The sequence below is a fragment of the Hylobates moloch genome, unplaced genomic scaffold (assembly GCF_009828535.3).
Source record: "Hylobates moloch isolate HMO894 unplaced genomic scaffold, HMol_V3 SCAFFOLD_14, whole genome shotgun sequence".
In the NCBI taxonomy this organism is placed as follows: Eukaryota; Metazoa; Chordata; class Mammalia; order Primates; family Hylobatidae; genus Hylobates; species Hylobates moloch.
Genome location: NW_026652289.1, coordinates 96,542,440 through 96,554,769, shown reverse-complemented (window position 1 = coordinate 96,554,769; position 12,330 = coordinate 96,542,440). Strand labels below are relative to the sequence as shown.

The 12,330-nt window shown below is 42.0% G+C and overlaps 1 protein-coding gene across 2 annotated transcripts in view; it reads left to right on the top strand.

The window, feature by feature from the left end:
* MYO5A (myosin VA) overlaps nucleotides 1-12,330 on the top strand; it is a 223,721-nt gene that overhangs the window by 151,719 nt on the left and 59,672 nt on the right. For both annotated transcript variants that reach the window (XM_058427106.1, XM_032174208.2), the window contains exons 16-20: nucleotides 8-105; nucleotides 3,706-3,792; nucleotides 3,881-3,989; nucleotides 7,059-7,270; nucleotides 8,155-8,311. In XM_058427106.1, coding sequence (XP_058283089.1) covers nucleotides 8-105; nucleotides 3,706-3,792; nucleotides 3,881-3,989; nucleotides 7,059-7,270; nucleotides 8,155-8,311 — 663 coding nt within the window. The remainder of the gene's footprint in view (nucleotides 1-7; nucleotides 106-3,705; nucleotides 3,793-3,880; nucleotides 3,990-7,058; nucleotides 7,271-8,154; nucleotides 8,312-12,330) is intronic.

Genomic DNA, 12,330 nt, shown 5'->3' with positions numbered 1-12,330 from the left:
CATGCAGTTCAGAAACTCCCTGCACCTGCTTATGGAGACACTCAATGCCACTACCCCTCACTATGTGCGCTGTATCAAGCCTAATGACTTCAAGTTCCCATTCACGTAAGTATTTCTGAACCACCCAATGAAAAAGTACGTATCTTATAAGAAGTGCCAAACCAACCAAGCAAACCAATATTTTCCTTACATTTTTATAAGGAAAAAAATATTTGGGTAAGTCTTCATGCCTTGTAGAGGGAAACCACTAGTCAGTAGATTATTTTTTCAGTTTTTGTCTCTTTTGAGAATGTGAGAATAAATTAGCAGCCATCTGAACATTTGAAAAGTTGAGGTCAACCAAGCATTCCAGTTCTGTTTTCTGTTTTGAATTTGCTTCAGTTGATCTCTCTGGGATTTTTGTTGATTTGGGCATTAGGTGGAACCTGCACTGGCTGGGACAAGGCTGTTTGGCAAATGCTTACCTGCTGCTTCTCCACTGTTGAAATCATCAGAGGGTGTCTGTTTTCACCAGCACCTCCTCCTGCTTCAGATACCATGCATGAAGGGAGAATCAATCTTTCTGGAGATTTTTTTTTACAAAACAGAAATATTTTTCTAATTTTATGTATGTATTTATTTATTTTGAGATAGAGTTTCACTCTTCCTGCCCTGGCTGGAGTGCAATAGCGCGATCCCGGCTTACCACAACCTTTGCCTCCCAGGTTCAAGAGATTCTCCTGCCTCAGCCTCCCGAGTAGCTGGGATTACAGGCATGCACCATCATGCCCAACTAATTTTGTATTTTCAGTAGAGACAGGGTTTCATCATCTTGGCCAGGCTGGTCTTGAACTCCTGACTTCGTGATCCGTCCCCCCTCGGCCTCCCAATGGGATTACAGGCATGAGCCACCATGCCCAGCCTATTTTTCTGATTTTAAAAGTAATACATGTACATTGTAAAGACAGTTTTCAGGAAATACAGAATAGTATAAAAATAAATGAAAAAGCATCCATCAGCCAGGTGCAGTGGCTCACACCTGTAATCCCAGCACTTGGGGAGGCCGAGGTGGGTGGATCACCTGAGGTCAGGAGTTTGAGACCAGCCTGGCCAACATGGTGAAACCCTGTCTCTACTAAAAGTACAAAAATTAGCGAGGTGTAGTGGCGGGCACCTGTAATCCCAGCTACTCGGGAGGCTGAGGCAGGAGAATCGCTTGAACCTGGGAGGCTGTGGTTGCAGTGAGCCGAGATCGCGCCACTGCACTCTATCCTGGGAGACAAGAGCAAGACTTCGTCTCAAAAAAAGAAAAAAGAAAAAGCATCCATCATACCCAGAGAGATAACTGGTATTAACTGTCATACGTCGTTCTTGATTAACCACCTTCTCTTCCCTCCATGCTCTGTGTGTGTGTGTGTGTGTGTATGTGTGTGTGTGTGAGAGAGAGACACACACACACACAAAAGGAGGGGCATTGTGCTATGATTGCTGTTTAGTCTTTACTTTTAACTTGATAGATTGTGAACACTTTCCCTTTTGGTAAATAAAAAGTCACATAATCCTATAATGGCTACAGAGTATCCCATTGTATAGACATAGTATCATTTATTTAAATTAGTTCCTACTGATGGCCATTTAAGTTGTTCCAACAATGCTATAATAAACATCCTGTGCCAAACATTTTTGTGTATTTGTCTGATTATCTCACTGGGATAATGTGACTCTAGAAGTGGAATTTATAGGTCAAAGACCAGGCACACTTACAAAGGTTGTAAGAGCTCCCACCCCTCACCCCCTCCACAGTGTATGAGTGCCCTTTTCCCTGCCTCCGTGCCAGTCCTGCTGTCTGGAGATTCTGCCTTAGACTGGAGCGCAGTTCTGAAGGACTGCTGTCTTTCTCTCTGCCTCATCACCAAGAAGTCCTTCCTGGAAGAAGTGGGAAGCAGGAAGAAGCTGCTACACTGGGGCCTCTGTCCTGGACAGCTCTCAGGACCATGACCTTTTATCAACCAACCTCATCTTCCACACCAACAGAACACCTGAGAAGATAGCACAGGGGAGGCCCGGATGGATCGCTCAGAGCTTAACTATGGGAGTCACAGGAGCAATCATTTGCCCGAAGGGAAACCTTTCTACTTCCTCTTCAGTGCCAGTTTAACTTGAAGATGCCATTTGCCTAGAGTGAAATAAATACAAAATGTAATACAAAACAAAAATCTTGTTCATTGATGTGGACACTATGTTTAGAACAGTAGTAATTTTTAAAAAAATATAACCATATGGGGCATATTTAATTTGTGCTTCCTGTTAGAGAAATCTCCAGGGTTGACCAGTCTTTATTCCAGGGGAGCTCTGTTTACTGAGCTAATGACTTCTGAGAGCTTCTTGTCAGGCCATGCCATGAAATGAGTATGGGCAAAGTGCAAAGGAGTGTTGTGTTGTTGCTGTTGTTGTTTTTTAGACGGAGTCTCGCCATGTCACCAAAGCTGGAATGCAATGGTGCGGTCTCGGCTCACTGCAACCTCTCCGCCTCACGGGTTCAAGCGATCTTCTTGCCTCAGCCTCTGGAGTAGCTGGGATTACAGGCGCCTGCCACCATGCCTGGCTAATTTTTGTATTTTTCATAGAGACGGGGTTTCACCATGTTGGCCAGGCTGGTCTCAAACTGCTGACCTCGTGATCCGCCTGCCTTGGCCTCGTAAAGTGCTAGGATTACAGGCGTGAGCCACTGCGCCCAGCCATGTTGTGTTGTTTTAAATGTGCTCAGTGGACTTTCTTTTTGTTGTTGTTGAGACAAAATCTCACTCTGTCGTCCAGGCTGGAGTGCAGTGGCGCGATCTTGCCTCACTGCAACCTCCACCTCCCGGGTTCAAGTGATTTTCCTGCCTCAGCCTCCCGAGTAGCTGGGATTACAGGGGTATGCCACCATGCTCGGCTAATTTTTCTGTTTTTCATAGAGATGGGGTTTCACCATGTTGGCCAGGCTGGTCTTGAACTCCTGACCTCAGATGATCTACCCTCCTGGGCCTCCCAAAATTCTGGGATTATAGGTGTGAGCTACCGCACCCAGCAAACTCTTATGAGTTTGTGGTTTGAGTTGCAGGTAATGTTTACAGCTTTTTATTTTTACTGCTTATCGTCTCCTCCCCATTCTCTCATAGTTTTCCATTTTGATCATTGCTCCAGCTTCTGAAAGCTTTCTTTTCTGATTTATCCATTTGGCTTTTTTTTTTTTTTTTTTTTAGTAGAGAGGGGTGTCATGTGGTTTGATCTCTTACCCCGTGATCCGCCCGCCTCGGCCTCCAAGTGTGGGCGCCCGGCCCATTTGGCTTTTACAAAAGAATTTACATCCTAGGCCGGGCGCGGTGGCTCATGCTTGTAATCCCAGCACTTTGGGAGGCCGAGGCGGGCGGATCACGAGGTCAGGAGATCGAGACCACGGTGAAACCCCGTCTCTATTAAGAATACAAAAAATTAGCCGGGCGTGGTGGCGGGCGCCTGTAGTCCCAGCTACTCGGAGAGGCTGAGGCAGGAGAATGGCGTGAACCCGGGAGGCGGAGCTTGCAGTGAGCCGAGATTGCGCCACTGCACTCCAACCTGGGCGACAGAGCGAGACTCCGTCTCAAAAAATTAAAAAAAAAAGAATTTACATCCTGACTGAGGAGAGTAATTTGTGGCCACCAGCCAGGTTCTTTGTGGACTAACAGCTTTGATTTTTATGTGTAGGTTTGATGAGAAGAGGGCAGTGCAGCAGCTGAGAGCATGTGGTGTCCTGGAAACCATCCGAATCAGTGCGGCCGGCTTCCCCTCACGGTGAGCCTGGCATTTTTCAGATGTAAGGGATCCTAATGGGAGAAGATCCTAGTTCTTTAAGTAAACTCAGATGGTTTTCTTTTAATAGGTGGACTTACCAAGAATTTTTCAGCCGCTACCGTGTCCTAATGAAGCAGAAAGATGTGCTGAGTGACAGAAAGCAAACATGCAAGAATGTGTTAGAGAAACTGATACTGGTGAGAAAGATTTCGCTTACCGTCGTCTGAGCAGAAAGCCTTGTGGTTCTGACCTTGGAAAGCCCCAGGAACTTTTGTATAACATTTTACTAATCCAGATCATTTCGGGGTGGGATCAGAGAGGGGCATGCTACTGTGTTGAGGATGCTGGAACTAGTGAGGATGATGATCCACCGTCAGGAGGCAGAGCTGTGAGGCCTGGACCCACACTTGAGACACATTCTTCTTAGACAGCTTATTATTGATAAAAATGTACCTAGTACTTACTTCTAGAAGACACCAGGCCAAATACTGTGTGATTAAGAAAAAATAAGTCTTGTTCTCAGGTAATATAGTCTTACTTGGAAAGTAATACTTTTTAAAGACGAGTATAATATTTAACCATAGTGTCTATATCAAATGCTGAATGAGTGGAACAAGAAATCAGGGGATGACAAAGCGACATCCAGCTATGGGAAGGAGAGATTTCATGAAAGAGGTGTGTTTTGAGTCAGGCCCTGAGAATGGGTAAGGTTATGCAAAAATGGAAGGAGAATATTATAAGAGGGAGTAAGAAGCAGGGTAAGCATAGGGTTTGCTCAGAAAACATTTTTTTGCAGTGTGAGATTTGTGTATGGGACAGTAGAGGAATGGTTAGGAAATGTAGGTTGGTGTTACAGAGAGTCTTGCAGGCCAGGCTAAAGAGTTCTCCAACTTTACTGTGACCTGGAATGCTTGTTAAAATACAGATTACTGGGCCCCGCCATCAGAATTTCTGATTCAGTAGGTCTGAGGTTGGGCCCAAGAATTTGCATTTCCGGGTGATGCCGATGCTGCCTGAGGACTACATTTTGAGAACTACTGATCTTGGTCTTAGAGAATTAAAGATTCATGAAAGGTTTTTAAAATAATATTTTCACTTGGTTAACACTATCCTAGATGGAGTACCTCACTTTGAGCTAATTGATCATAATTGCTAGCTGTGAACTAAATGTGATGCCCTTTTTTTGTTAATAGTATTTTTTCCTTGAAAGAGCTAAGGCCACTTCCTCAGTAATGCTTTTTTTTTTTTTTTTTTTTTTAAACTGGGGCTTTTTGAGTTTGCCCCAATTCCTTTCTTTTTTTTTTTTTTTTTGAGACAGAGTCTTGCTCTTTCACCCAGGCTGGAGTACAGTGGCACGATCTCGGCTCACTGCAACCTCCGCCTTGTGGGTTCAAGCCATTTTCCTACCTCAGCCTCCCCAGTAGCTGGGATTATAGGTGCACACCACCACACCCGGTTAATTTTTGTATTTTTAGTAGGAACAGGGTTTTACCATGTTGGCCAGGCTGGTCTTAAACTCCTGACCTCATGATCCGCCCACCTCAGCCTCCCAAAGTGCTGGGATTATAGGTGTGAGCCACTGCGCCCAGCCTGCCCAATCCCCTTCTAACCTGTGTTCAGGTGGGAATGTAGAGCAGAAAGTAGGAACAGGCCTATTCGTGGTCCTCTCACCCAGGCCATTTCAGGCCTGGATCAGGGCTTTGTGGGAATTTAGGCAGAGAAGGCTGAAAGATGGAGGCAGCGTTGGTGTGAGGTGTGAAGCGGGATGGGAGTAAGGACCACTTTTCTATCTAGGGTTCCTATGTAAACTTTCTTGGTTTAAATTGAAATAATTGTAGATTTTTTAGATATATGTGGATGTTTCTGATTTTTTGGTTTCATGTATGAGATAATACGAGATATTTACTCATAGGGAAAAATGATTTTCTCTGTTTTCCCTTAGACTTTCAGATCACATGGCCAAGCATGGTGGCTCACGCCCTTAATCCCAGCACTTTGGGAGGCCGAGGCAGGCGGACTGCTTGAGGCTCAGCGTTCGAGGCCACCCTGGCCAATATGGTGAAACCCTGTCTCCACTAAAAATACAAAAATTAGCTGGACGTGGTGGTGCTCACCTGTGATCCCAGCTACTCAGGAGGATGAGGCAGGAGTATCACTTGAACCCAGAAGGCAGAGGCTGCAGTGAGCCGAGATCACAGCACTGTACTCCAGCTTGGGAGACAGAGCAAGACTTGTCTCAAAAAGAAAAAGAATTTCAGATCACAGTAATGATTCTTATATATAAATTCCATTCTTTGATGCAAGAATGGTTAATGATTTGCATACTTCTAGATAAGGTGAATCACAATGTAATATAAATGATTATATTTTTGTAAAAGGAGTTTGAAAGGATTTTTTTTTTTTTTTTTGAGACGGATTCTTGCTCTGTTGCTAGGCTGGAGTGCAGTGGCGCGATCTCGGCTCACTGCAACCTCCACCTCCTGGGTTCAAGCGATTCCCCTGCCTCAGCCTCCCAAATAGTTGGGAATACAGGTGCATGCCACCATGCCCAGCTAATTTTTTATATTTTAATAGAGACAGGGTTTCGCGATGTTGGCCAGGATGTTCTTGATCTCCTGACCTCATGATCCGCCCGCCTTGACCTCCCAAAGTGCTAAGATTACACGCGTGAGCCACTACGTCCGGCCAATTTGTAGGATTTTAAACATATTTATGGGGTTTTGTTAGTTTTCAGATATTGTTGATAAAGCCAAGACATAACTGTTTAGAAACATAACTCAATATGAATACCCAAGGATTTTGGTTTTTGGTTTTTGAATTTTATTTCATATACGTTTCTTCCTGCCTTATTCTTCACACTGGTGTTTTTGTCCCTTCAGCTTGTCATGGAATATACAGCCCGCTGTAATCCTTACAACCTGGGTCAGTCAGAGAGAGTCAGCATCTCCATTTCCTTGAGATGTTTAAAACACAAACAAGCAAATAATAACTGCCTATAACCCACAACCAAGTTTTGGGCCTCAGATAATAATTCCAGGTAGAATAATTCTGGAAAATAACTCTTAAACTGCAGTTTTTCTTAAAATCCCTTTTATTTGCTCAACTTGCATAGGATTAAAAATCTGGCTCCATTAGTTAATTGTGATGTAGCCCAAGTTTTAGCTAATAGATTCATTCCTTTACTGATTCTGCTTTTAGACATCTTTTCTTTTAAATTTCATTTATATGATTATTATTTCTGAATATACAATTTCTTCCAAAAATAGGACAAGGACAAATACCAGTTTGGTAAGACAAAGATCTTTTTCCGTGCCGGTCAAGTGGCCTATCTAGAAAAATTGAGAGCTGACAAACTGAGGGCTGCCTGCATCCGGATCCAGAAGACCATCCGAGGGTGGCTGCTGAGAAAGAAGTATCTACGCATGCGGAAGGCAGCCATCACTGTGCAGAGATACGTGCGGGGCTACCAGGCCCGATGGTAGGTCTCCTGGGGACAGATTAGAGTGCCCGTCTAATTCACTGTCCAACTGAGGACAGTTTTGAGTGGTCACCGTACCTGAAAAGATAACACCTCACCTTTTCTTAGTTCCAAGGGACAACAAATTAACTCATAGGACAGCTAAATAGAATAAAATTTCACTCAGCCTTATGAATGGTTCAGATTTATCCTCAAAACGTTTACAAACTGCTGCTTACTTATGTCCTCAAAATTTTTATTTTTGATACTTTCATATTGGGCTTGAGGAAATCATATATCAGTTAAAACAGTCATGAATATAAGCTAGTTAATAATGACTTCATTGAATGATTTTTGGGAGCAATTAACTGAGAGGGTCTGGAAGAGAATTACACTTTAGTGTGATTCTTATTAGGTTAATTTTAATTGAGAAGTACAAGTAGAAATGAATTAATCATGAGCTTACAGCCTAACAAATTCAGGAAAAATATGGTAGATTAATAATGGCTAGATCCAAGAAAGCTGGTGATAACCAAGTATGAGACTACTGTGTATGTCTGTCTGTTCTGTAAAGAGGCATGGCCTGGGTAAATGGGTCCTGTTGTGGAAAGAATGAACTTTTGTGCATTTTGCTTTCTTGTAAAATCTGGCAATGTGGGCCATCCTACTTTTCAGAGTTAGGGAGGGCTCAAATGAGATAATAAATGCAAAAATACTTTGGGAAACTATAAATTGCTATATAAATGTAAGTAAATGTAAATGTTGACTTAGCATGCACATTATTAGAGTAACACAATGGAGGTACTATTTATGCCTAAAACAGTAACACTCTTTAAGTTTCTCTAACATGTATTCCTGCATTTTTTTCTGATTACTGACAACATAATATTATTTTCTTTGGCCAGCTATGCTAAGTTTCTGCGCAGAACCAAGGCAGCAACCATCATTCAAAAGTACTGGCGCATGTATGTGGTCCGCAGGAGGTACAAGATTAGACGAGCTGCCACTATCGTTCTTCAGTCTTACTTGCGAGGCTTCTTGGCCAGAAATAGGTATCGCAAGGTGAGGCATTATTTTCAACTTTGTTTATTCATTCTATTAGCATTAACCAAATTCCACATCTGTACAGAGTACCACAGGGGCTACAATGAGGGTAGGAACTGTATGGGGACAACCAGCTATTGAAATGCATATTTATTTATTTTTAAAAATTCTTTTTTAGAAATAGGATCTCACTCTGTCACCCTGGCTGGGGTGCAGTGGTGCAGTCATAGTACACTGCAGCCTCAAACTCCTGGCCTCAAGCAGTCCTCCCACCGTGGCCTCCCAAAGTGCTGAGATTACAGGTGTGAGCCACTGTGCACATGCCCAGCCTTCAATGCATTTTAAAATACTAATCACATATAGTTATTAACAAAACAATGGAAAATTTTACCTCCTCCTTTCTCTTTGTTTATATAATTTGAAAAAAAAGTATGTTAGTTTACTGTAGCTGCTATAATAAATTATCACAAACTTGTTACCTTAAAACAACCGAAATTAATTCTCTCAGAGTTCAGGAGACCAAAAGTCCAAAATCATTATCACTGGGACAAAATCAAGTTGTCAGCAGGCTGCTTTCCCTCCAGAAGCTCCAGGGGAGAATCCATTCCTTGCCTCTTGCAGCTTCTGGTGGCTGCCAGCATTCCTGTGCTTGTAGCCACATCAGTCCAGTCTCAGCCTCTGTTTTCACAGCATTTTCTCTTCTGTATATCTGACTTGACTTCTCCTATCTGCCTCTTATAAGAATAATTATGATAGCATTTAGGTTCCACCCATGTGATCCAGGATAATCTTCCCATCTGAAGACCCTTAACCTAATCACATCTGCAAAGGCCCTTTTTCTGAATAAGTTAACGTTTGCAGGTTCCAGGGATTAGCACCTAATTTCCTTGGGGCCCACTATTCAGATGACTACAGAGAACTTTGAATAGATAGAATATATGACAAACAGATTAAAGGTTATTCCAAGAATGAGACAACCTTGGAAGAATTTACCATGGTGAAGAGGAGGCAAATTATAACATTAATGTGGTTAAAATTGTATTGACAGATACGATGCTCCAAAAGTTTTTGACAAATAATCTTACATCTAGCAATAATTAATGGGGTCACCAGAGTAGTCTTAATTGTCACCTGTGACTATTGATGAACGATTTTTATCTCTTTCGTTTTGGCAAGGTTTGGAGTCTATCCTATAGAGGGTATATTTCAAATAAGCGAGAAATACAAGCCTGGATATTAGAGCTCTATGGACATCACCATTAGAAGGAGCATTAATGGGGTGATTTGGGTCTCTAAGCACAGGCAGTATATGGGTGTAACCTAGGCCCTATTTATTTATTTTTCTTCTTTTATTTGAAGTGATTTTAGACAACAAAAAATTCAAAACTGGTGAGGCTTGAATGAGTGTATTTAATAGCTGTGTTTTGAAGATAGCTACCCCTGATCTTTCTGCTCACCCCTCCTTTATGTAGTCTCATGCTCTTTCTATATGAGCGTGAGATTTTAGGGAGGAAAGAGGTTTGAAGTTGCTTTTCGGATACACCAGACTAGTTACCTTCCTGTGTTCCTCACTACTCTCCTTAGGAACATCTGAGCTGGGCTTTGAGGCCACTGGTTTAGCAGTGGCAGCCTCCAGCCAGCTTAGGCTCCCACTGTGACTGGATAGGGTGGAAGGTGGCAGCGTAGAGGCTTGCTCACATGTAAGCCAACAGCCATCACATTAGTGCTCCTTCTAGCTGTATTTCAGGTCCAAGGTTCCCCTTCATGAGATTTGGGGGGGGAGGGTCTTAAAGAGAGTACAGGTGTTGATTAATTTCTCTCACTCATGATGAAAGTGAGATTGAAAATGGAAGCTCTGATTAAATGCTGTTTCCATTTGACTAAAATTACAAAAATGGACCAATGTCCAAAGTTACATGGGAGAAGCAAATGGAACAGGAAAAATAGCCTTAATAGTTTTGCCACTGTGTGCTGCTTGAGTTTGAAAGTCTTTAATTTGCCATCACTGAGACTCATCCAGTTGCTCCTTACTCACCCGGATAAGACAAAGACCTCCCTCCGAACTGTGATGTTCAGTGAACGTTCAGAACTCCCAACCTCAGTGCAGTGTGATGCAGTGGCTACACTGAAGGAAAACTGAAGGCTACCTTAGCATTAGGAAAACAGCCACAGAAGGCAGGCTTGAGGGGGCCGAAGATACTACTCAGATCTCCTGAACAACTGTGTTCATTTTGTATTTGATGGTTTAAAGTTAACCACTTATTTCTTAAATGTATCTTCTAGGATGGCACATTTTAGTCATTGTTTTTTTCAAGTACAGTAACCTAAAAATAGTAACTATTCTTTTAATGATCTTATTAAACTGCTATATATGTGGATAGATGCTTTCAGAGGTTTTTACATTTTAAGAGTTTGATAGGGCCAGGCACGGTGGCTCACGTCTCTAATCCCAGCACTTTGAGAGGCTGAGGCAGGTGGATCATCTGAGGTCAGGAGTTTGAGACCAGCCTGACCAACATGATGAAACCCTGTCTCTACTAACAATACAAAATTAGCAGGCCGTGGTGGCACAGGCTTATAATCCCAGTTACTCGGGAGGCTGAGGCAGGAGAATCGCTTGAACCTGGGAGGTGGAGGTTGCAGTGAGCCAAGATTGTGCCATTGCATTCCAGCCTGGGCAACAAGAATGAAACTCCGTCTCAAAAAAAAAAAAAAGAATTTGATAGGCGGTACATTGTGTCCATTTGTAATAATCACCAACAAGTATTTAAGTATATAATATTTAAATATCATTTATATCATACAAGAGTTACTTCATAAAATTATAAACATAAAAATCTATAGATGCCAGATTTTTCTAGTTTACTTTTTCTTTTCTCTCTCTCTTTTTTTTTTTTTGAGACGGAGTTTTTCACTCTCGTTGCCCATGCTGAAGTACAATGGCACAATCTCGGTTTACTGCAATCTCCGCCTCCTGGGTTCAAGCTATTATCCTGCCTCAGCCTCCTGAGTAGCTGGGATTACAGATGCCCGCCACTATGCCCAGCTAATTTTTGTATTTTTAGTAGAGACGGGGTTTCACCATGTTGGCCAGGCTGGTCTCAAACTTCTGACCTCATGTGAACCACCTGCCTTGGCCTCCCCAAGTGCTGGGATTACAGGCCTGAGTCACTGCGCCTGGCTACCTCTTCTTAAAATTCAAGAATTTCTTCTCCATCTTTCCTAGAAAATGTTTACACGGTGTCTGTTTGGTGCTCTTTAGTGACAACAAATTCATCTAATAAGGCAAACTTTTGTTTGTTTATAAGTTTAGGGAAATATCATGTTTTTTTTTTAGGAAATGTGACATAAAATCAAAAGTAAGATTAGTTTGTTTCACATCTTGTTACTTTTACCTTTCGTTTTAAAGCCCCATCCCTCCTACCTTTGAATCCCAAAAGTGTGGATCCTTACTACATTTGAAATAGCAATGGAAAATCCTCACTAGAATGGTATTCCTCAAATGTGGTAAACAAGAGTGTCATCTTTTAGTTTCTAAAAAAAAAAAATCAATAAATCAGTACAAACTTCTTAGTACCCCAAGTGTTGGCCTCCACAGACAGTTTGCTGCCCGTACCCCATGTCCTCATGCACGGGCCTAATAATGCATAGTGGGGTGGTATCAGCAGTCAGAGTGGTAGGGATATCTCTTATTTTAGTAGCACGTAGTTTACGGGATGCCTGATTCTGTTAATTTTATAGAGGATCATCTGTTGCCAACAGAAATCATACATTAATAAGAAACCTAATGTATTTTTTCTTTCTTTTTATAGTTGTTTTTCTTTTGGTAATCTGGTGCTTTTTATTTAGACAGCTTCCAAGTAAGTCTATATTCTGCTTAGAATTATGCACATAATATGTGTAGATGACACATTTTTATGTATGTTTCTGAAATCACCTTCTAAAGTCCACTTTTCAAATCACTTTTAAAAATAATTTTGTGGCCTCCATGTATCTGTGATATGTATAATCTACATAGTACATTGTCAATTCAACTT